Source organism: Sinocyclocheilus rhinocerous, unplaced genomic scaffold (genome assembly GCF_001515625.1).
Source record: "Sinocyclocheilus rhinocerous isolate Xijiao unplaced genomic scaffold, SAMN03320098_v1.1 scaffold551, whole genome shotgun sequence".
In the NCBI taxonomy this organism is placed as follows: Eukaryota; Metazoa; Chordata; class Actinopteri; order Cypriniformes; family Cyprinidae; genus Sinocyclocheilus; species Sinocyclocheilus rhinocerous.
The window spans coordinates 678993-705355 of NW_015624564.1; the positions used below are offsets into that span (position 1 = coordinate 678993).

A 26363-nucleotide genomic window follows, 5' to 3' on the forward strand; every position below is an offset into this window, starting at 1 on the left:
CTTTTCTATACAATGAAGGTGAATACATAATATAAATAAATAAGCAATAATGAAATAAATAAAATGAAGTCAACCAGATTTTTGAACGTCGTGTTTGTGAGTATATGAAGATAATTTACCATACAATGGTGAAAGAAAGAAAGAAAAAGAAAGAAAGAAAGAAAGAAAGAAAGAAAACTAGGTCAAAACAAGGTCTGGAACAGCATGAGAGTAAGTATACTTTAAGTATACTTTACCATACCATGGTAAAATAAAATAAAAGGTGAAAAATAAAATAAAATTAAATAAAATAATAAAATAAAATAAAATAAATACGTTTGGAACGAGATGAGCATGAGTAAATAAATATAACTCATTTTAGGGTGAACTAATAATTTTAGGGTGAAGATAATTTTTAGTCAATAAAAAATAAATGATTTCAGTAATTATAAAAGAATTAAAAGAGAGTCAAACATATCTGGAATGACATGAGGGAGAGTAAATAAAATAAAACAACATAAAATAAAAAATAAAATAAAATAAATGACATAAGTATGAGGTAAATGAAGATAATTTTTGTTTTAGGGTGAACTATCCCTTTAAGGCTGCAATGAGGTTGTATAAAGGAACAAGTGGATTGTGTAATACAACAGAAATGTCTTCGATGTCAAAACATTAAATAAACCATGAAGGCTTTGCTAGGACGTTATGATAATATTGTACAAAGATCCTTGATCAAATCAAAGCTTTGTGTTAAAGGAAAGCACAGCAGAACGTCAGACTAAAGTGTGCTCAAAACAGCAGGCCAATAAGACCAGCATGCATCACTCAGGCCACGGTCAGTGAGGCAGTGCGGTCACGCAAACGTACCTGCCGTGGCACTCTGACTCATGGGTGGAGGGGTTGAAGTAGGATGTGAGTGGATCTGCCTGGCTTTCTACACTGCATTTCCTGCCCAGCGGAACATAAAACAATGAGTTGGTTACCTTTTGGATGGGCGGCAGTCGCTTGCTCTCCCTGTGAACCGCGTCCAATGTCTCAATGTGCATCTGAACGATGTCTAAAAGAGAAACACAACAGCATACTAACATTTAAAAAACTGTAATTAAAAGAAAGACTAATTGAGCAATATTCAGACACATTCTGATGGCTTCACAGTCAAATCTCTTTTACCTGGTATCATTATGTGAAGGGCCTTCAGGTGTTCATTGGTCACGCCGCTCTCGTTGCACACTTTGTCAACAAAACGGTTGATGAACCGAATGACAGAGTTCGCAACATCCGAGATCTCAGCATCTTCAAAGCCGCTCTCTGTGTCGTAGCTTTCTGCCATGCTGCCCGCAATACTGGACAAACAAAAAACTAAATTAGTGGTCTTTTTTTTTATGTCATTTTTCTTGATTTTACTTTAGTGTTTAATTTTATTTTATGTTATGTTATTTTATTTGTAAGTTTTTGTGCTCACACACAGCAGCACCCACCTGTTAGTGACGTAGCTGTTGCTGACGCTCTCCACGTCTCCCAGGCCGGTGTTACGGAGCAGGCGGTTCTTGCTGGTGTCGAGCGGCAGCAGCAGGTAACTCATGCGGTTGGCATAGTGAATGGCCTGACTGAAAACCGTGCTCTCTTCCTTCTGAACGCGCTCCTGCTGCTGCTCTTTGCTCAGCGTGGGCCACAGACGGCTCTGCTCGGACGCCAACTCCAGGGCGCTCAACCGCTTCTGACCACCAACGCCCTCCCCGTCCTGAAAGAAGCAAAGGTCAAAGGCAAGAGGTAGCAGCAAAAAATAAACAAACAAATAAATATTTTATACATTCTTTTTTTTTTTTCTTTTCTTTTTTTACATAAAACAAATAACACGCTCTGTTCAAAAGTTTGGGGCAGATAAGATGTTTTAGAAAGAAGTCTCTTATGTTCATCATAGCTGCACTTATTCGATCAAAAATACAGTAAAAACAGTAATATTGTGAAATATTATTACAATTTAACGGTTTTCTATTTTAATATATTTTAAATGATGTCAAAGCTGAATTTTCAGCATCATTACTCCAGTGTTCAGTGTCACATGATCCTTCAGAAATCATTCTAATATGCTGATTTGCTGCTCGAGAAACATTTCTTATTATTGTATATTAAGTTAAAAATCATTTATTTGAAATATGAATTTTCTGTAACATTATAAATGTCTGTCACTTTTGATCAATTTAATCCTTGCTGAATAAAACTTTTGAATGAGTGTAAAGTTTATTAAAATTTAAGGTAATATTTTAAAATAACTTTAATGAAAAACATGAATAAAAAAATTAAATAAAATTAAATAAAATAAAATATAAAATATAAAAAATTAAATTAAATTAAATTAAATTAAATTAAATTAAATTAAATTAAATTAAATCAAATCTTACAGGGCTGGACGTGTCTCCCTCCTCATCGTTCTCCAGGTACAGGGCCCGGATGTGTTTCTGAACATCACTGTAAAACATGGCCTCCCAGAACTGCATGTTTGTCCACACCATGTGCTCCTGAACGCAGCTGTAAGCGAACTGAGTGATGCCTCCACCCAGTTTCTGTAACACACAAAACAGATGCTGTAAACTCACATGCTCAAGTCAGAGAAAAATCCACCTTTTATCCAGTACTTTTATTAGAACAGACATGCTTTCATCACTCATAATTGAACTTCTCAAATCGGTAAAATATGTCCACTTAGCCAGTCATTATCACAAAATAAGATGGGAACATTATCTCACTTATTATATGGCTATCTACCAAATAAATAAATAAATGTACATGAAATATTTATTTGAATTGAAATTATTTTATTTAAGCTCCAATTAGCTTAAAGCTAAGCAACAACCCCAATACTGCAACATAACATTTTATTTATATATATATATATATATATGTGTGTGTGTGTGTGTGTGCATTTTTTACATTATTAATCTGCAATCCTAGCTACTTTTTCTATGAACTAGTTAGTTAACATATTTAGTTGCAATATAACAAGTCCTCCTCTATTTGAAGTTCTCTCTCTTCTTCATCTTCTTGTCTCTTACTGATTCCCCGTTCTTCTAGGAAATGCTGCTGATGTCTTACTTTAACTTAACTCTTGCACTTCTAGAAAAACAAAATATAGTCCACCTACAAATACTCATTCACATCTTCACTCACCCGACAGTAGGCGGTGACCAATGGCAGCAGTGCAGAAGCAATACCATGTTCATCCATATGTGAGCAGTCCTGAAGATAAAAATAGAAGCGGATTTCATACACAGACATCAAAACATTTGAATAACACAATTTATGGAGGTAAATGATGATAACATAATCAACAACAATCATAAACAAAACCAAAACAACATATTTTCCCCTTCCTTATTGCAGCACTACAATCCGAGAAACACCAGTAAACACTCGGTATCTGATTCCTTGAAAGAAAACATTCCTGTGTTTTACCTGCAGGGTGCAGTTCATCATGCGGACGATGTAGTCAAACTGTTGGTGGTCTAGAACGGCCCTGTTCTGCAGCACATGCAGGTTGAGCTCCTGGGTCAGACAGACCCGCGCCGCCCGACCTTTCAGAGCCCGTAACACTGCCGGCATTAACTGCAGACACACACAAGTTAACACACACTCATATACACAAAAATAGACTAATCTGAGATCATAAATGCTTTAGCAGAAACAGACACCATAAATCTGGGTCATGTTTAACAGAAAAGCATAAAATGAGAGGTTCGTACCTTCTTGGATTCCAGCATCTTGTTGTCAAATATATATGTGATGCAGTTCCTGACCACCTCTAACCTCCTGGCGCTGTTGGCCAGAACATTCCCGTTTCTGTCCACTATGTCAGCTAGAAGCCAGAGAGACCAAAACATGAAGATTGTGAAGATCAGCACAAAGCTGTGCACACATCGGTTTGAGTATGACGTGTTTATTTGAATGTTATATTTGAGCACTGGAGGTGATGTTTGCTACCCAGTGGAGGTCCGGATGGGACCATGCTCTTCAGTTCGGCCTTGACCACAGGCGGGGCGGTTTTGAGTTTTGCTGTTGCGTGGTCTATAAAGAGCTGCACGGAGACCTCGTCCAGGTGCGGGAAAGAGGTCTGTGGGAGCCGGGGCTGTGCGTTTTCAACTGTTCTCTGAACTCGGTGCATGCTTACTGCTGGGTATGGGTTTTCCTGTGAAAAAAAAAAAAAGAAAAGAAAAATGTGTGTTTAGAGACAAAATTACAATCACAATAATGGAAAATCGGGATGCACAGATATTTGCATACATTTTCTTGTATTATTAATACAAGAAAACTATAATGTACTATAATATAATTTAATATATGCATTCATATTTTTTAAATAATAGCGCTTAATATCAAATAAGTTTAGAGCAAAACATTACAATTTTAAAACAATCAGTGCAAATGTTGCAAATAAATTTAGGCATCACAACATTGTAATCTACCTATGGAAAATTAATTTTTCTTTTGAGATTTGCTAAAAATTACATTAAACTATTAAATTATTATTGTTTTCCGAGATTAACATTACAGGAATAGTCTACACAACAAAGAAAATTCGGTCATTATTTTCTCGCCCACGTCGTTCCAAACCCGTTTGACTTTATTTTTTCTGCAGAAAATAATAGTAGATAATCTGAAGAATGTTGATTGGTTTCAGTTCCAATTGACTTCTATTGTATTTCTAGCCATAAAATAGAAGTCAATGGGAACCAAAACTCTTCAAAATGTCTTATTTTTTGTTTCACAGAAGCAAGCAAGCCATACATGTTTGGAACAACATGAGTAAATGATGACCGATTTTTATTTTTGGGTGAACTATCCCTTTAAGTGAGAGTTAGACAACAGGGAAAAAAAAAACTGATTAATAACCTAAATTGTACTGATATATAGCGCTGATATCACTAACTGCAAATATTCTTTATTTCAGTTCAAAATAAACGTATGCGTGAAAATAACAATAAAAAGTGCCAGGATCTGCACTTGTATTTTAAATACCCCTTTTTAGCCTCAATTTTGATGTGATAATGATGTGACAACATATCATGTGACACAGCAGATAAGACACATGAATTAAACATACATTTTTGAAAAGGTGATCTGCCAGCTCCTTAATATGCTTCATCACTTTATGAGGATCTCCTGTCTCCTTTTGAATGCGCTCCACCTGATTGGCTATGAGCTACGGTGAACAGAAATAAGAGAGATAAGACCAGAAAGCTTGAAAAACACAAAAAAGAAGGCATCCTTCTCAATGTTCTATTGGCTGTCAGCTATATCCATCCTACACTGGTGACTTACATCATCAAACAGGTCTGTGGCTCGGTATGGAGGACCCCGCTCAGATACGAACCCAGCAAATGCCATGCCGTCCAGCACCTTCATCAGGAAGTCATCCTCAGCTAGTGCTCTCTGCCCCAAAAATGCAGCCTTGAGAGAAAACAACCAGCTTTATAAGTCTGTTTATGAGCATAATTTCAGCATTTGTGTCTGAAATGGAATTTTAGGGCTCCTTAGTACCTTATGGAAGCATATGGCGGGCTCAGGGTGGATTCGAATTATATGCAGACACCATCGATAGCCCTGAAGCAGATGCGCGAAGAGCCATAGGAAGACAGCGCGGATCTCCTTGTCCTACAGCGCACACAAAACAACCACACTCTCGTAAAACATTCACTTCCTACAATGTCACGTCCACCAGGGTCAATTAAAAAAAACATTTACATTTCTAGATGTGATGTCAGATGCCGGCGATTACTCAAGGAAGGAGGAAAAGCATATTAATACATGAGATTTACAAAGAATTTTACCTGAATTTTAAGTGTGGATGGTTGAACGGAAGGTGGAGGAAACGCATGATCAGCCACTTCCAGCTCTGGATCAAGAACCTTCATCACACAAAACATACATACATATTAAGATTACAGTACTTGATTGCCAGCTATATACATCTAGTCACTGATGCCGACAAATTTTCTTTTCTAGGAAAATTACCCAAGTAATCAATACAAATAATGACGAATGCAAATATTTGCTCTGACATCAATTCTTTGCAAAATGATTCAACACATGAAATGAACTTTGGTCATATTTGGCTTCCGATACGCTTAGTTTGTTGCAAGTCAGAATTATTTTCAAAAACATGCTGAAGGAACAAAGGTAAATGTTTCATTTGAGTATTATTTATATAGTATTATAGTATTAATTAATATTTTTAATTAGCTCATATTTTTTAGTTTTCATTTAAACTTTTAGATTTTAGCAATTTTGTTATGTGCTTTAACGTTTATTTTTGTTTGTTTGTTTTTTAATATTTCTATTTAGCTTTAATTTATTTGGTAACACTTTACAATAAGGTTGCATTAGTTTATGTACTGTATTAACTAACATAAACCATGAACAATACTTTTATTACAGTATTGATTAATCTTTGTTAATGTTAGTTAATGAAAATACAGTCTCTCATTGATAGTTCATGTTAATTCACAGTGCATTAACTAATGTTAACAAGCACAAATTTTGATTTTAATAATGCATTAGTAAATGTTTAAAATAACATGAACTAAGATGAATAAATGCTGTAGAAGTATTGATCACGCTTAATTCATGTTAACTAAAGTAGTTAGCTAATGAACCTTATTGTAAAGTGTTATAATAATAATAATAGTTACACTTATTTTTCTTAAGTACTCAATTTCTTAATTTCAAATTGCAATTTTTATCAGAAAAGGGCCCTATCATCAGGTCTGCTGGGTCGACTGACGGACTGGTGGTTCAGACAGGCCTCTGACCAAACAGTTTTGTAAAGGCATTACTAACACACAGTAAACCACAGCAGCGCCAAATGCATGAAAACACTTCCTCACAAACCTTTGCACACGGTGCGAACTTCAGAAATGTCCTCCTGAAAAGACTGATACCAGCATGGCGCCGCAAATGGCAGCAAGGACGCTGAGCTCCGCGATTCTTCTATTGTTTTTGTTTGTTTGTTCTGTGTTTTGTCATTCTTCTTCTATAAGTTTTACCAGAGACGAACTCCTTAACATTAAGCAGCACATCCCAGACAACATTTTTCCGGTTTTTGATTATTCGGACGTTTTGTTGGACATTCTAGTCGGAGGTACAGCGGTGTTGTTCAAACGCGCGTGCAGACGCAGAAGAGGGAAACGTGCCGGCGCCCTGGTTAAGCTCTGTGCGCGCGGCTTTCGGACTGCGCTCCCAAGCATTCATCTTGCGAATGTCCGTTCCCTTCCTAACAAAACGGATGAACTTCTTCTCCTCACCCGCACCAACAAGGACTTTTCAAACTCTGCTGCACTGTGCTTCACTGAAACCTGGCTGAGTGAAGCCATTCCGGACAACGCGCTTCATCTGCCGGGCTACCAGCTGTTCAGAGCGGATCGCATCGCGGAGTTAACGGGGAAAACCAAAGGAGGTGGATTGTGTTTCTACATCAACGAACGTTGGTGTTCAGATGTAACAACGCTGAAAAAGGTATGCTGTCCTAATTTAGAGGCACTCATCATAAACTGTAAACCTTTCTACTCGCCGCGGGAGTTTTCCTCTTTCATTCTCGTGAATGTGTACGTGCCTCCGGACGCGTGCGTGAGCGCCGCGATGCAACAGCTGGCCGAACAAATAACTGAAATGGAGCAAAGGTACCCAGACTCTATTTTAATCATTCTTGGAGATTTTAACAAATCAAATCTCTCCCGTGAACTGCCAAAATACAAGCAGCACATTACGTGTCCCACCAGAGACAGCACTATTTTGGATCACTGTTACACAGCAATAAAGGATGCATATCACTCTGTCCCACGAGCAGCTTTGGGGCTCTCTGATCACTGTTTGGCTCATCTAATACCGACCTACAGGCAGAAACTGAAATCAGCTAAACCTGTATTAAGGACTGTAAAAAGATGGACTAATGAAGCAGAGCAGGATTTACAAGCTTGTTTTGACCTCACTGATTGGAGCATCTTTGAAGCTGCAGCCACCGATCTGGACGAGCTCACAGAGACTGTAACTTCATATATCAGTTTCTGTGAAGATATGTGCATTCCTACCAGGACATTCTTATCATTTAATAATGATAAACCGTGGTTTACTGGGAAACTCAAACAGCTTCGTCACGCCAAAGAGGATGCTTACAGAAGTGGGGATAAAATCTTGTATAACCAGGCCAGGAACAGACTAACAAAGGAGATCAGAGTGGCTAAAAAAAACTACTCAGAAAAGCTGAGAAAAGAGCTTTCAGCAAACGATCCAGCGTCAGTATGGACTGGTCTGAGGAACATCACCATGTACAAGACACCACCCCCACAGCTTGCGGAGAATCAACAATTGGCTGACGATCTGAATGTGTTTTACTGCAGATTTGAAAAGGATCGTCTACCACCCCCCATCCGCTCTGATCTGCACTTCACACCTTCACCTACCACCCCTGCAACCCCCCTCCCTCCCTCCCCCACCATTCAACCTGTGCTTAAGGTCTGTGTAGAGGATGTGAACCGGGTCTTCAGGAAGCAGAAATCTAGAAAAGCTTCAGGCCCAGATGGTGTTTCACCTGCCTGTTTAAAAGTCTGCGCTGACCAACTGGCCCCCATCTTCACACAGATCTTCAACAGATCATTGGAGCTGTGTGAAGTTCCCTGCTGCTTCAAACGCTCCACCATCATTCCGGTCCCCAAAAAGCCCAAAATCACTGGACTTAACGACTACAGACCTGTCGCTCTCACATCTGTGGTCATGAAGTCACTTGAGAGACTGGTCCTGGCCTACCTGAAGGACATCACTAGACCCTTGCTGGATCCTCTTCAGTTTGCCTACAGAGCAAACAGGTCTGTGGATGATGCAGTCAACATGGGACTGCATTACATCCTGCAACACCTCGACAGACCTGGGAATTACGCAAGGATCCTATTTGTGGACTTCAGTTCGGCCTTCAATACCATCATGCCTGACCTTCTCTCAGACAAACTCACCCAGCTCTCCGTGCCCACCTCCATCTGTCAGTGGATCACCAGCTTCCTGACAGACAGGCAGCAGCTAGTGAGGCTGGGCAAACTCACATCCAGGACTATCACCATCAGCACTGGCGCTCCCCAGGGATGTGTACTCTCCCCACTGCTCTTCTCTCTCTACACGAATGACTGCACCTCTAAAGACCCCTCTGTCAAGCTCCTGAAGTTCGCAGACGACACTACAGTCATCGGCCTCATCAAGGATGGAGACGAGTCTGCTTACAGACAGGAGGTTAAAGAGCTGGCTGTCTGGTGCAGTCTTAACAACCTGGAGCTTAACACGCTCAAAACTGTGGAGATGATCGTGGACTTCAGGAGAAAACCCCCTGCACTCCCCCCACTCACCATCATGGACAGCACTGTGACTGCAGTGGAGTCATTCAGGTTCCTGGGCACCACTATCTCTCAGGACCTGAAGTGGGACACTCACATAGACTCCATTGCAAAAAAGGCCCAGCAGAGGTTGTACTTCCTTCGCCAGCTGAGGAAATTCAACCTGCCACAGGAGCTGCTGAAACAGTTCTACTCTGCTATCATTGAGTCTGTCCTGTGTTCATCCATAACTGTCTGGTTTGGTTCAGCAACCAAATCAGACATCAAGAGACTACAACGGACAGTCAGGACTGCTGAGAGGATTATTGGTGTCCCTCTGCCCAGCCTCCAAGATCTTTACATCTCCAGAGTGAGGAAAAGGGCTAAAAAAATCACCTTGGACCCCTCACACCCAGCCCACTCTCTCTTCGAACTGTTGCCTTCTGGTCGGCGCTACAGAGCACTGACCACCAGAACAGTCAGGCCATTAACTAATGTTAACAAGCACAAATTTTGATTTTAATAATGCATTAGTAAATGTTTAAAATAACATGAACTAAGATGAATAAATGCTGTAGAAGTATTGATCACGCTTAATTCATGTTAACTAAAGTAGTTAGCTAATGAACCTTATTGTAAAGTGTTGCCATTATTTTTATTTCAATTTTAGCAATTAATTAAAACATTTTTTTTTAGGTTTTTCATCTAATATTTATATTTTATTAATTAACAAAAACAAATCATTTTTAATAGTTTTATTTTAATTCCTTTGGTTAACAATAACAACACTGTCTTGTTTTTTTTTAATACAATATGAACGCAATTCATTTTTATATTATTATTATAATAATTGAAAATTATCGTTATAGTCCAATATTTAATTCTGTAATGAATGCACTGAATTTTCATTGGTGCATCACACATTTTTACATCCCAACTAACAATGCCACCATTTTAAGCCTCAAGTCATAAATCAGTTTAATGTGAGCCACAACACTTTAAAACACAATGTTCATTGTGTCCGTGACATGACAAAGCAATAAATCACACATCTTTCTTGTTAATCTGAGTTTTTGTCAAGCCACAAAAACCATTGTTAATTTTTTGGTTTGGTTTCGCTACATTTTTGTATTTAAACATTAAATATGTTCTGACTGACTGCGCTTGTCACTTCGTGCAGTAAATCGCTTTCAGTGACAACTGAAAAATATGTGTAAAAGGTGCACATGTCTTTATTACTGCGATCAATCTCCAATTCCAACAAAAACATATCCGAATCTGGCTTGTCTGCGCACATGAGCGCTTCTGTAATTACAGAAAGCTGCCGTCCGGAGCTGGAGCTAATAACACAACTCACTTAGCTAATTGAAAAGGTTTGGGATTAGGCACAGGACATAAACTAAAGACGGCAGTTGCCTACACAACTATCGGAAGCATCTTTAACCTTTGGATAAAGAGCACTGAGGATCAGGAAAGAGAAAACGAAGAAACGCCACATTTTCCAGGCAATTAAACAGATGAATTGGGTTTATTACTGAGGCATGGCCATTTGTTTTCTCAGCCATGATAATCATCTCTCTCCCTGAGGGGACGCGGTTATGTGAGCCCTGCTCACTCAAACATGCATATGCAACCTCAACCTCTGCCACTTCTGCCGGGATGGTCTGTCTGCCTTGGCGCCACAGACGTTCATTATAGAGAGACAGCAGAGTGTCTGTGGGACTCTGGGCTTGTTTCCAGGGGGGCAAAATGTGAATGCCACACAGATGGACCTTTCTGTGCCAATTTAGATCTAATCTAAACAAACACAGACAGACAACCGGACACTTTTAGGTATGAGCACAGAACGGAAAACCCTATTCACTGTCATTTTCCTGAAAAGAAAAAAAAACTTCCTTGCAGAAAAGATCTAGGCATGAATGTGACTCATACATCATACGCTAAATATAAAAGGAAGTTTGCAAATTGCTAACATTAAACTGGAATAAATGTGATAATCCTACTTGGAATTGTTTATTTGTCAAAGCCTGAAAAAAAGTGTGTTGAAGGGAAAAATTAAGAGAAAAATTAAATTGTAAATCAGCTGATATAACGAATAAAATAACAACAAAAAAATGGTACTGATTAGCCATACACAAATGAGCTGAATCATCACTGAACTGACTTTAGTTGGAGAAATTACTCTTTTTTTTTTATATTACTGACAAACTATTTTCCTGTTTGACACTGTAAAGCTGCTTTGACACTTGACTTGACTTGACTTAGTCAAAATTACATTTATTTTGCTAAACAAATATCACCTGCTGTTTTTTATACTGCCGAAAGTTGTAATAATAGGTATTTACGCTAACAATTACACCTACTAGACCGAATTTAGAAGAATCAATAAATAAATTTTTTTTTTAATGATTTAATAAATAATAATAATAATCTGGTACTAATAAGGGATGCACAATATATTCGTATTTATTTATTTATTTTTGTTTATTTATTGGTTGGTTGGTTGTTGTAATTGTTGTTCTACTGATTTTTTTAAAGAAAATTTACAGTTTTTTTATCTGTATATTTAAAAAAAATAATAATACATTATACAATTTAACACATTTAAAAAAAAAAATAATAATAAAATATTCACTGATATCAGCTGATAGCCAGTGTGCATCACTACACAAAATCTTTATCATGCTATTCCTGGTTGGGACAATGCATAACAATTCCCTTTAAATATCATTACTGTGGATTAAGAAATTAGTAGTGAAGTGTTTTATGGATTCTTTTTTTCTTTATGAATTAAAACAATATAAAATATTGCCCTATAATTTCAACTACTTGAAACCACTATCAGTACTATACAAGCTGCCAGTAAAATCACTATCAGCACTATAATCTTACTCACAGTACAGTGAGTGCAACTTAAACAAGGAAGTACGCGTGGTTGAGTAATGTGTGCCGAGAATCATTTAATTACTGCTGGCACAAAACCTCATTATGAAAAATATTTATTTCATGTGTTTTTATAGCCCCAATCCATCCATTAAACCTGCAACACTTAAATTTGACAAGACCGCGGGGTCTGTGCTGCGGTTTGTCAAATTATCTTTAAAAACTTAATATCAACCATGACATCTTCATCTCTGCCAGTTATTACACAACCCAAGACTGGCATACACCCAACCTAACAGGTAAAATGGGTTACCATGGAGATGGCGGTCTGTGTGTGATGAAGAAGCGGCTCGGGCAGCAGGGATATGTGGACACACTCCGGAATGGTGACCGTCCCTCCGTCCAGGTCTGCAATGATTACGTCGAGCTGTCAATAAAACACAGGCACATGGGTAAATATGGACCCACATTGAACTTATTGTTCTATATGGGCAAATGCAGAAATATGCATAACACCATCTCATATTTCAAAAACAGGAAACCGAGAGACTCTTTTAGTCAAGACCAAACTGGTTAACTCTGATGCACATCAGACCCGATTCAACCTTTACTGAAAAAAAAAAAAAAAAAAACCTGGATCAGATCCGAGCATGACAATTCTTCAGTGTGAGAAGCTCACTGGTTTTTTAAACGATTTTAAAACCATGGGAGACCACAGACATGAAGACAGTTCGACCAATTTTTTGCCTTATAATCCTCTGAACGCACACACTAGATGATTCGACCAGACCGCGAGACCACACACTTGATGATTGTAGGAACGATTTCACAGTGACACGTGATCTCACGGACACTCGCGAGATCAAACGTGACTAGAGAAGAAAAACAAATAGAGGACAATCAACGTTGTCAGCTGGCTCTCCTGGCACGCGTTCTGTTTCACAGTGAAAAACAAAGTATAAAAAAAGAATATGGGTGATGTTCTCTGCTTTCATGGCATGTTTGTGGCTGCCAGGTTTCAGCTATAGAAGCACGCAACATCCGGTAGGTCTTGCTCACTCTCATTGGCTATCGCGGGTATCGTGTCAGAGGCAGCCCGGTCAAGAGTTCGGGGACGATTTGAGTTCGGGGACGCTCCGTCCCGATCGGGAGCAGATAAATAATCGTAATGACACCACACAATAGAGGATTTTTTTGGACAAAAAATCGTTTGCGACAAGCCGCGAATCGGGCCACACCCCCCGATCTATCGGGGATGCAAATCGGGCTTAAAATCGGCCTTAAAATCGTTTAGAGTGCAACCAGCCTAAAGGAGTGTTCGGGTCCAAACGAAGTGACCTCAGGTCAAGTATCATTCCCTAGTATCAAGTATCGTATCATCTGAACTCAAGTCATCGCATGTAAATGTTCAAGGAAGTTCGACTTTTCTTTGTAAACTAAGCTAACCAAGATAATGAAATGCCAATTATTACAGCATTTGGCAGCACAAAAAACAGAAGGTGATATTTGTTCAACCAGATAAACATCAGAAAAATGGGTCAGGAATTTCCCATTAAAGGGGTCATATGATGCGATTTCAAGTTTTCCTTTCTTTTATCAACATAAGACAGAAACTGAAAGAAAATCTGGTAAAATGCAACCCTATCACATGACTTTTGATACAAAAATTTATGTTAAATAAATAGTTTGGCCACGACCCCAAAAAAAGTCTGAAAAAAGTCTGATGCTAAATCCAGATAACAATGCAACCATACATATAATCAGGCAGAATAGCTAAATTAATAGACTTGCCCACTTCTAAAAAAGGACAAAAACTAGTTGACATGTACCGAGATAAAGCAAATCAGGTGTATGAGGGCACATCTGTTCTAGCATCTGATCTCATGTTGTGCATTGCATGGAACGCTGTATTTGGTTACACTTGTTTCTGCTTGCACCATATGCCACATATCTGATCAAACCTTATCTCAAAAGTCTAAATGTCCTGATGCGTGCTGCATTATGTTCTCCGGCTCACAGCAAGAAATAAAAAAGACATCTCACCAGCTCCTGGGTCTCCGAGCGGAAGTGTGAGTTGACTCCTATGATGAAGGGCGTCGGAGTGCTGAGCACCTCCAGCAGCTTTCCCGGTAAGATGGGAACATATGTAAAACTGGAGAGAGGGGTAATAAAGACATGGAGGAGGTTAGGATGATAATAAAATTAGGAGGAATGGGAACAATAAATGGGAAAACAGAACTGGATGATCTCTCAAAAAAGATATTTTTTAACAAGAAATAATAAAGGGGATGTAATAAGTCTTGTTTTTAATTGATGTAATTTTTTTCCATTCTAATGCTTTCATATTTAGTATCTTTATTTTAAAAGTAGACAACAATACACAACAATAATAATAATAATAATTATTATTATTACAGTAACAATGGCAAATAAAATAACTATTTTTAAAATAATAAATATATAATATTTAATATTTAATTTAATATTTAATATATAAGATAATATATTATAATAATAGTTAGTAGTAGTAGTTGTAATAATAACAATGAAAAAATAATAAAAAATAAGCAATATCATTAATAATAATTATTGCCATCTTTAATAATAACTCATTTTATAATAAATAATACTACTAATGTTGTTGTTATTAAATAATAATAGTAATAATAATAATTATTATTATTATTTTTTATAATAAGAAACAACAACAATAATATTAAGTTGCTGTTATTATTATTAAAGTAACAATGACAAAATAATTATTGTTTTATAATAATAAATTATAACTTATTATAATAGTTATTAGCAGTAGTAGTAGTAGTAATAACAATGAAAAAAATTATAAAATTAATAATCAGTATCATTCATAATTATCGTTATCATTAATAATAATAATAATAACTCATTTTATAATAATACATGATACTACTAATAATTATTATAATGGTTAATATTAATAACAATTAAAAATAATAATAACAATAAAATAACTAACGTTGTTGTTATTATTATTATTATTAATAATAATATCAATTATTATTTTTATAATAAGAAATAACAACATTAAGCTGCTGTTGTTATTTTTTTATTATTATTATATTATTATTATTATTAAATTGTTAATTATTATTCATTATTATAAAATCAACCAGGAATGTACATTTCACCTTTTATTTCAATTTATTCAAAACTTTTTCAAAACCACCTATGGCAGGAAAAACAAGCAATCAGTATGAAGCAATCAAATTCTGCGTCAACATATGATCCCTCTTCACCTGTACTTGAGTGGGAACATGATGGCCAGCAGAGCTCTGCAGGCGTCCGTTAGACGCTGGTAACTGCTGGAGAGGAACAGGATCTTGTGCTCCGTCAGAGCAGCGCAAAACAGACAGAGAACATTTACGATTCCTGCAAAGAGAGAGAGAGAGAGAGAGAGAGGTCAGCTGAGCCTAAAAATATCAGCCCCACTTCCTCTGTTATATATTTAACAACACAAGGTGGAGATTACACCGACCACATCTGACACTTGACACCAACTGTTGCTGTTTTAATGAAGTTGATTTGCTGTTTAGCACCTAAGCCTGCTGCTGATTGGCTTACCAAGCTGTCTGAAAAGCTGGGCCACGCTGCAGCCGCTCACAGGCAGGGAGTCGTTTATGGGCGTCTGGATAACCTGCCTGTCACCCGCGCCGAGCGTTATGGTCCTCTGTTGAGACAGAAAGAAGAGTGAGAAAAGAAAGATACAGATAAAAAGGGAGGGGAAGAAAGGTCGGGAGATAAGAGAAAATGAGAATGAAAAACTCCATCTAACACCTCCACCACGGCATTATGGGAAAGATTAATGTGTGCGCGGCAGGCTGGTCATGTGGTGAGCTAAAGACAGGAGGTTATTCAGAAGAAAAAAAGGAAATCAAAGCCATTCACCATTTGTAAAAAGCACCCAAGAGAAAACAAGTTTTTTTTTTGGCATTTTCACATCTATTTCCTGTTATAAACAAGTCACCTTTAAAATCAATGCTTTTTTGTGAAAGTTACAGATGGAAAAAGTTGAAATTATTCAGGTTGAGGATGAAAATTTGCTGTTAAGATCATCAGAAATAATCTCAGAATCACAAAATATTCATTTCCAGGACTATAAGGTGAATAATAAAATGATTTGCATTATAAATATAAGGTACAGTCATACAAAAATGTAGTAATAATTGCAAATACCATGACAAACATTGTCAAACATTTGCTGGAAATAATAAGACAGTAAACATTCATTAAGCCAGCAGGCAATCAGCAAAGGGAAATCATTCACATTATGCAGTTAAAATTAGTCCAGAATCTTCCACGCAACCCAACATATACTGTTGTTTATGCCCATTTTAGGACAGTTAATTCAGGCAGAGGTGAGGTCAGTAAGTGTCAAGAAACCAGTCCTTTTAGAATAAGTCACATCAGTACAGGAAGTAAAGAGGTGGCTGTAAAACGCCAGCGGGGTGTGATGTCATCACTTCAAACAGCCACAGCACACAAGGGTTTAACAGCCCTTTTAACAGCCCCTATTTTTTTAAACCCTATTTTATATAATATTTTTATCTTCTAACATTTTTAAAACTAAAAATAAATATTAATAAAATGTATTTATTCATTTAAACTATCAAAGGACTCATTTTCCTTAATGTACAGCTGTTAAAACAAAACAAAAAATCCAAAGGGGATAAAAAATACATTAAATTAATCAGCCTCACTAGTTTACCATCCTGGGCTGCATTTCCCAAAAGCATCGCAAGTCTAAATTAATCATTGAAGCTTAAAGGGGTCATATGATGCTTTTTTAAAGATCATTATTTTGTGTATTTGGTGTAACAGAATATGTTGACATGCTTTAATGTTCAAAAAACACATTATTTTTCAAATACTGTACATTATTGTAGGTCCTCTATGCCCCGCCTCTCTCAAACGCTTCGTTTTCTACAAAGTCCCTCCTTCTGACAAGCGCAGTCTGCTCTGATTGGCCAGCTGACCCAGTGCATTGTGATTGGCCGAACACCGCAAGCACTCGTCGGAAATGTAACGCCCCTTACCATAATCGCGAGTTTCATCTTTCAAAATAAATGTAAAGACAGAGCCCGAAAGGGGAACAGAGTCGCGTGACAGACACAGTGATGAAGCTGGTATGTGTTTGCAGTACACAAGCCACGGTTAAGACAGCTGCCTCCACTGTGAGTGACCCTATCTCTCTCTCGCTCTTGCTCACACACACGTGCGCGCGCACACACTCACACACACACTATGCGCAAAACTCCGCATTTGAACAGTCAATAGCAAATACTTAAACTAATAACAAAACAGTAGCTGATTCAGAAGCGCCAGATTGTCATAGCAAAGTCAGAATTACCTCCTCTCCTAGGTTCACGAAACGGTCGTCCATAAAATGCATTGCTGTTCTGTTGTAAGTAATCTTAAAGATTCCTAAATGCATCTACTTCCGGAAGGCCAAATAAAGTGCTTTTGCTTTCACCTAGAAACACACAGCGTCTCCCTGACATAGCTGCTTCAACACTAACTGCGGTTACTGAAACCACGCCTTCTTTCTTTGCGTGCACATTTGGGCACATTATGCAAATATTCCCACATAGTGTGTTCCTGAAACCACGCCTTCTTTCTTTGCGTGCTCATTTGGGCGGCATTATGCAAATATTTCCGCATAGTGATGTAGATATGTGGGGGCGTGTTAGAATGAGCCGTTTTAGGGGGGCGTGGCAGAGTCTTAACTTTTATAAAGAATATCTCTTTGGTTTTGAGACTTTAGTCTTTGCAACTTCAGGGATCTTATCTATGCACAATCAGCTTGTAACACTCCAAAGAGAAAGGAAAACTTGAAATCGCATCATATGACCCCTTTAAAAGCCGTTGGCATCCACAGTCTTTACGACCAACTTGAAGCTTACAATGCTTCTGGCAAAACACAGCCCTGATGCTAGTATGGTGTTTCCAGGCCTCCACAGCCTTGATCTTGAGCTAGTGCAGGAAACTGTAGCACATGCCTTTAACAGACACAGTAACATGAGAGGAGTGATGCTGGAAAACATTTCCATACTAAGTTTTGATCAGTGATTAAACAACAACAGTTAGTCACATATTGGATCGATTTTGATCATAATTTCTGTGATCTAATTGATTCCCCTGATGCTGAGTTTGTCTTTTGGTGGAGCAAAACAAAGGGGATAGCAAGATTGACAGTGAGAGAAAGAGCTGAACGAAATCAAACAGGGCGTACCGAGCTCTCCTCTCTGTCGTCCTGGCCCGGCTAGATTAGCACATACAGCAACACAAAACACAAACCATTAGACACACCAAAATTTAGAGACATTACAATCTATATAAATAAAAAAAGAGAAACAGCAAAAAGCAAACAAGGAAATACATGGCAAGATGCAAAATGACATGATGGCTGTGATGATAAAACAGCTGTGAGGGAAAATACGGCTGCCATATTAACAGGTAACACCCTCACTGAAACAGAAAGTGAGGCCTGGGAATTTCTGACTTGCGTAACAGATTAGATATTACATTGATGACTTCTGGTATGGCCACTGGGAAAATAAACAGACGTGTTTTACTTGGCATTGCAGTCATGGGTCAGGGACAGTAAAACATGCCCTTCAGGAAGTCCAAAATAACCAATTCACAGCACTGCTCCAGAAAAAAAAAAAAGATAATTCTCCTCACACCTGACTCACCAATTCTACTGGCTTCCCAACATACAGATACATACTCGCCAAACGCCTTGTTTCAATGCTTTCATAACTGGCTGAGACTTTTATTAAATCCAGGCATGTTTCATATTTTACAGATTGTGTTTTAGCACTCTGTCAGGGAATCTGCATATTTAAGGGAAAGAAAGACTTTTAAATGTAAATTTAAACTTTACATTTAAAATTTAAAAACTTAAAACTTAAATTTAAGACCTACTAAGCAATAAATAAATAAATAATGCCATAACCATTAACATTAATATAATAAATAATTACATATTAAGTATTTTAAAACCCAAATTATTGTGAGTAATGAATGGTGATTATGGCTAAACTTATAAATATAGATATTATAAATAAAAAGTCACCTTTTTTCCCCCCAAGTCTTGCAATGATGTTTGATATTATTATATGGCTAAAAAGGTCATGTTTTTCTATCGAACCATAATATGGCCTAAATTATTGCAAGTAGATCAAGAGATAAATCTTTAAATCAATAACTAAAATACAGCTAAAATATTTTTTTATATATTCAATTTATATATATATATATATATACATATATATACATATAAATAATCTTTTTATATATTATATTTTAATTAATTTTTTTATCTTTAAAATGCACAAATTGAAGAATGAGAATATAAAATAGGAAGATTATTTAGAATATTTGAAAAAGTTTTGTGTATTAATATTTATTTATACATGAAATTTATTAGAAACATCACATCTTTTTATTTCCAAATTTAATATGAACTAATTTACTTTTTTAAATATTTGAATATTCTTTTAAACGGTCTTAAATTCTGGACAATGAATTTAAGACAACATTACTTTAATGACCTAGCAACATAAAGAAACATAAATATATATAGTTCTCATTATTAATTTATAAATAAATATAGTTCCATTTATTATTAATGACCAAAAAAATCTTCTGTTCTGTTATATTCTCAACTATAGAGTGTTAAAAAATGTAACATCTGCGTTTATCTGCATTTCATAACAGCCTAAAACACAGCTAATTCAATCAGAAATTGATTCAGAACAATCCATCATCATTTAAAAGGTCACAATCAACCTAATTTTCAAATTGAAAGCATTAATATATGTTACACACAAAACACTCCCTTTCCAATGCACACAAGATAAGAAAAACAATCAAGACGGCACTGAAGCTGTAGTATGTTGTTTTGCGTGTCATTCATACACGCTACAGTGTGCTTAGACACCATCTGCCACCGTCCCAGCCCATATGTTCAGTCCACGCCAACTAGCCCCAGGACACGAACACCAGCCCCATAAGCCTCTGTGTGTCAGCGTGTGTGTGTGTGTGTGTGTGTGCGCTTAAGTGTTTATTTGTGCACTGTCCCATAAAATAATCAATAAGCAGATGAAAAAAAACTGCCACCAAAAAAAATTTGATTGATGCATTTCAGGTGCAACTGACTGAAGCCAAAGAATCAGAAAGAAATAAGGCGCATTGTTGATTCTCATGAGCAGCAGTGATTTAAAATGACTGAGAAATGCAAAGCATAGATTGATTGATTGATTGATTGATTGACTGATTGACTGATTGACTGATTGATTGTCAGGCAGAATCACAAATGGGTTGATTGGTTGAAGCTGCTCAAAGGTAAATGTTACCTGGAAACAACCCAGCAGCCAGTCAGTTAAACTACAAAGAGGGGGGTCATTTATCTGGAACACAAGGGAGTCAGGTTTACACTTCAGGGGAGGGAATCATTTGGTTGTAACACAAAAACCGCACATCAACTTGAGAATATGAGAAGATGTGAGCATGTTATACAGAAACCAATCATACTTAAAGCGATGGTTCACTCAAAAATGAAACATTTTATTCCACCGCAGGCTTGGTTTCATGGAACACAAAAGAGAAACTGGCCACTTTTTTATAATGAAGGTGAATGGGGATTTTACTGTCAAGCTCCAAAAACGAATGATTTTCAGAGAATAAATATTTAAATTTAGCTCCATCCTCGAATAAAGTGATCATATGACTTTAGAGGACTCAGAATATAGCGCATGCGTCATATGATACTTTTATAGTGTTTTTTTGAGTCATTTTAGAATTTGACAGGGTCCTTATAGTTAACTAACCCATTTGTTACAATCATTTTTCAACGTTACTTGCAATAAAATACAATATAAAAAATATTTCAGCTAGTTGCCAAGGCAACAGTTATCGTTTTCATTTAGTTTAATTTGATATCTACAACTGAGATAAAAATGAATAAAAACTATATTACTATTACTTTATAACTATTATAATATAAATAATAATAGTAATAAAATAGTACTATAAAAACTAAATTAATATGGAAAATATAAAAATGAACTGAAAATAGTAATAAAAAACAACATTTTCTCAATGACCACTGCTTGATCACTGCTGCAAAGAGTAGCCAGGATATTCTTCAAAATATTCTTTAAAAAAAAGTTATTTTTGTGTTTTGCAAAAAAAAAAAAAAAATTCTTGGTTTGGAATGACATCAGGACGAGTAAATGATGACAGGGTTTTTTTTTGGTTTGTTTTTTTGGTGAACTGTCCCTTTAAGTCTTCACCTGATATGAGATTTAATAATTTCATTGCTCATTATAAACTAGGATTATCCTTATATATTAAGCTTTCAGGGTCATCAAGAGTCCATCATTCTGAGTAAGCTGAGGGAACATCTAAAGGTTAAGACTAGAGCATCTGCGTCTTCCATAACAGTGTAGATCTTCCACACTACCCATGTAGTGTCTTTAATCTCTGATAAAAGTCCCTTCAGAGAAAAACACTCATTTATCCATAGGTAATGAAGGTCTGTGTTGAAGAGAAGTCAAAAAACACTATATACAGACATAGTTTTTTTTGTTTATTGTTTTTTTTTATTAAAACATAGTAGACTGTGCATTTCTCACCTGAGAGCCTCCAGCTAAAGGAATGATGCAGGTGAGAAGGTTTCCAATCACCGTTTCCATAGGAACAGTGAGGCCATCCACATGAACGGTATAGATGAGACTCAAGCAGTTCTGCAGAGTAAAGAGACACAAGATTGAGTTTAAATACAGGAAAATCTAATAACATCATAGCTTTATTGCAATTTTTTTGTACTTTTTATAGATTGAGATAGGACAGGAAATGATCAGAAGAGGGAAATGGTATTATGACAAACCATAGGCTGGATTCGAACCTGCATTTCCTGGCTCAACATTACTGGAACATGTGTAAAACACTACATCCTGAAGGTGTTTATGCATTTATGCACACCTGCGGAAAATTTGCTTTTCTGTTTAACATCACAAAATCGGGGGATTTTAAAGGGGTCATGACATGAGAAATGAAATATGCCTTGATCTTTTGGCATATAAGAGGTCTTTGTAACATTAAAACATCCTGCAAGTTTCATAGCTTAAAACGTCCTCAGCATTATAAACAAAGCATTTATTTAATCAAGCTTTAAAAACAGCTCGTTTGGATCCGAGGTGGCATGTGATGTCACAAGGGCACAAACATTTGCATATACACTGCCTCCAAGGCAAGACATCAACCAATAGTCATCATCTCACTATAGGCCACGCCCACTGGCGAGACTTGCCTACACTAGATGCGAGCGTTGCGTCACGTCAAGTCAAAAACAAATAGAACCCATTATAATGACTGCCGCTGTCTTGTCTAAACTGAATACAGAAGAATACAGATGCGCGTTCACTTTCTGACATAGCCCACGCGCTTGAGTCTGTCGACAATAGGACAAACGAAGGAGTGAAAGAAAGTTTGCTGTGACGTGTTTGGTTTAAAAGGTTCATTCACATCTCTGTATATGCAATGACATTAGCCAATCAAAACAGTGGCCGATTACAGACCAGCCTTAAAGGACTCGCATTTTTAGACAGTGGTTGAGAATGAGGGTTAAAAATAGTCATTTTTCCACATATATTGTTTTTTTGTTGCAAAAAAACTTTATTAACATTATAAGTGAACCTCAAGGAACATATTAAAGTAATTAAAAAAAATCCATGTCATGACCCCTTTAATTTCACCAAGGTAACTGGTTAACACAGATGAGATTTTGACAAAATTATAAAAAATACTCAGTTGCATGAGTGGGTGTTGGGAAAAAAAAAGTAATATTTAAATAAATAAATAAATAATATTTTGATAGTTTTGCCACTGTTTTCCAGCAAAATCGTGTTTCAAATAGCTACTGCGAAGTTACAATTTAAATGTACAATTTCCAGATATTGCTATAAAATTTTTATTAAATGTAATTTTATTAATGTTTTTTTATTTTTTTGTTATTTATTATTTAATGCAACTTTTCAAAAATTTTATTATTTCTTATATACAAAAGTTTTTATAAAATAAAATGTCTTTTTCATGATCAGGGTCAGTGAGATATTTTAAAACATTGTTAATATAATTGTTTTATTATTTTTGTGAAGATTACATGAAAATAATAATAATAATAATAATAATTAAAAATATAGATTTTTATTTAGATAGCTAAAAAATCCGTTTTTTCCTGATATACAAAATAAGTTGCTTTATTGTGAAGGTCAGAAAAAATAGCAGCCTAAAATAATAAAAACATTACTGTTGAGCCCTGACTTGTTTTAGATTCTGTCATGTGCAACTTTGTGTCTCTCTCTTACCCTAAAGACCTCTGTGTGGTCCAAGCGGGACACGAGGACCAGGCTTTTAGGAGCGTACAGTTGAGCGGGTTGGAGCACGTCTGGACTCTCATCTTCATCAGCCTCACTGGCCTCTCCTTTCTGTAGCTGAACACACACAACAAATAAAACACCCTCAAACTGCACCTAGAATTACTACACTTAAATCACTTAAACATTAGATGGCCAATCTACAAAAAAAGCGATTCCTCAACCACCATTATCCATTTTAACACAGCAGTAAATCACCCCAACCATCAGCACCGTTGTATCCTGTTGTATAATTTCTGCACGTGCTCGGCACAAACCTGCGGGTTCTCCACGGACTCCCAGAAAGTGAAGCAGGCGCAGTAATGCCGCTCAGAGTTGATGTCTGTGAGAACCGACACAAAGAAAGACGGAGGCTTTCTCTCGGGATCCAGCTGCCATCCACTGGGCTGACAGAACTGAAAGAGACGCCACGAGATTAAAAAGATGTCTTCATCAGATGCTATGAAAACACTGCCAGATTCATTCAATTTTGTTGGATAAATCTGTAAATTCTGGGATATCCTCTGTTTGTTTGTGATGGGCTTACCAGCTCAAGGCCTTGAGGGAAGGGGTTATCTTCCCAGTCCTTCTCTGGGAAACGCTGGAGAATCAGGCCTTGACCCTCACTACCTCCTACACAAAGAAAAAAGAGAAACAAAGGATAAATGGACGCATAAGGACTGAAAGCAGCTCATGTAAAGCTCTGCAAATTTGACTTGACAGAAAATGCCTTTAGTTTGATGCACAACATGATAACAACATAAACCTATTTTTTCCCTCTCTGGGGAAAAAAAACAATAAAAAGACATAAAACACTGATAATGAGTACTTCCTGACTTATAAACAAGCAGTGCAAACTTTGTTTATGCCTTTGTATTTTGGGCATTGTTAATTAGTCATTTCAAACTAACACGAAATCATATTTAATTCCTTAATGTCTCTGTTTGTTTTGTGCATGATTCATCTATGCACATTATGCTGGAGGGAAAAAGCTCTACTTTCATAACCTTACATTAAAATGCCTTTGAAATGATTTAAAATAAAATGCAAATATGATAAAGCAGACAAAAAAATAAAAAAATAAAATGAAACAAACAAATAAAACTGAAAATATAATTTAAAATAAAATAAAACAAACAACAAAGCTTTTCATTTTGAAGCTGTATGAAGTAATAAAATAAATAATAAATAACAATAAAAATTAAATTAAAAATAAAACATGAAAAAGCTAAAGAGAAACCAACAAAAATACAAAATAATATATAAAAATATAAAACAAATATAAAAGTTAAATAAAATATAAAGTTAAATAAATCTATAAATATGATAAAGCAAACAAAACAAGAAATAAAAAAAACACTAAACAAAACATCTCAGTGTTTGAATCTGAGGCTGAAAACAAAACTTAACAAAATAAAAATAAAATAAGAAAAAAACAATATATTATAGAAAACATTGAAATCATGTTTTCTATAATATAATTGAAATAAAAAACAAATCAGCAAATATGACAAAATAAACAAAACATTTCAGATTTTTGAAGTATGAAGCAGGCTAATACAGTGTAAGTGAGAGTTGAGAATGTTGAGAACAGGAGAGGAGAGAAAGAACAGCACCTGCCTGGGCTTTCATCAGCTAAACAAAACCATACATAAAACAAACAAAGACTGGGACGTCTCCCAAGACCCAACACACCAATCATAAGTGCGCACACAAATTAAATCATCTTGCAGGGCTGGATGCTCCAATGTACAGCGCTGACAGCACTCCAAAAGACCATCATTCAAGAATTCATCTGCCTCTTTGAACATCTTATCAGATAATGTGCACAACCGCATACACACACACACGACTGACTGAGCTACAGTAGAAGGTCTGTTAAACAGCAAGCGTTGTGAGATTGAACACAGGGATGGTTTGTGTCAGTTAGTGAGTGCTCTTATTGCACAGAGGAATCATGGGATTTGAGCCCGAGTTCATTTAGATAGCTGTCCCTCCTTACCCAGAATAAATGAGTTTCCCTGTGCTGCTGACGGCACGATGACCAGCAGGACAAGACTTTAGGTGTCAAACCCAAGCCTTATCCAAGAAAAGCCCTCTTTTTGAGTAAAGGACAAAGGTCAAAGTTGAAAAATGCACACTTTATTTGAGCCTAGGGTCCTACGCTTTGGTCACGGCTCACTTATCCGAACAATTTTCTGAAAAACTAGAACTAAACATGGAATTTTCCATTCTTTGACCCAAATTTTACATTTTCATGACTGCTTAAAATTCTGTAAAAAATGTATTTCCATTAATTTCCCATGAAAGTGTGGAAAATATAATAATAAAATAATACTTTAACATTTGAAATAAAAAGCATGATAAGTTACAAAATGAAATAAAATGTAAAATTATCCATTTCTCACACCTTCTTTGTGAAAAATATGTTAAAATTAATAATTATTATAATTTTTTTATTATTAGAATAATTTCTCAAACCTTCTTTGTGAAGACTATTTTTAACATTAATGATAATAATAATATTTATAATATAATATAATATAATAATATATAAAATAATAATACACAATTATTAGATAATTATCATTTCATAATTATTAAATATTATCATTATTATTATTTATTGTAATAGCACTTTTAATTTAAATTAATAATTTTATTGGGTTTCATCTTCTTTTATAAACCC

At 36.2% G+C, this 26363-nt stretch overlaps 1 protein-coding gene across 6 annotated transcripts in view; it reads right to left on the minus strand.

Moving 5' to 3' along the window:
* The window catches only part of sbf1 (SET binding factor 1), an 83215-nt gene that overhangs the window by 14252 nt on the left and 42600 nt on the right, over window positions 1-26363 (minus strand). For 2 of the 6 annotated variants that reach the window (XM_016556525.1, XM_016556551.1), the window contains exons 2-23: window positions 24222-24307; window positions 23953-24090; window positions 23627-23752; window positions 21893-22003; window positions 20612-20665; window positions 18484-18513; window positions 15816-15921; window positions 15491-15623; window positions 14259-14367; window positions 12529-12642; window positions 5808-5885; window positions 5518-5631; window positions 5299-5427; window positions 5081-5179; window positions 3961-4165; window positions 3723-3835; window positions 3436-3585; window positions 3151-3219; window positions 2385-2546; window positions 1461-1723; window positions 1153-1325; window positions 966-1039 (exon numbers count right to left, since the gene is read on the minus strand). In XM_016556525.1, coding sequence (XP_016412011.1) covers window positions 966-1039; window positions 1153-1325; window positions 1461-1723; window positions 2385-2546; window positions 3151-3219; window positions 3436-3585; window positions 3723-3835; window positions 3961-4165; window positions 5081-5179; window positions 5299-5427; window positions 5518-5631; window positions 5808-5885; window positions 12529-12642; window positions 14259-14367; window positions 15491-15623; window positions 15816-15921; window positions 18484-18513; window positions 20612-20665; window positions 21893-22003; window positions 23627-23752; window positions 23953-24090; window positions 24222-24307 — 2636 coding nt within the window. The remainder of the gene's footprint in view (window positions 1-965; window positions 1040-1152; window positions 1326-1460; window positions 1724-2384; window positions 2547-3150; window positions 3220-3435; window positions 3586-3722; window positions 3836-3960; window positions 4166-5080; window positions 5180-5298; window positions 5428-5517; window positions 5632-5807; window positions 5886-12528; window positions 12643-14258; window positions 14368-15490; window positions 15624-15815; window positions 15922-18483; window positions 18514-20611; window positions 20666-21892; window positions 22004-23626; window positions 23753-23952; window positions 24091-24221; window positions 24308-26363) is intronic. The other 4 variants (XM_016556532.1, XM_016556537.1, XM_016556543.1 and 1 more) reach the window with 4 other exon arrangements.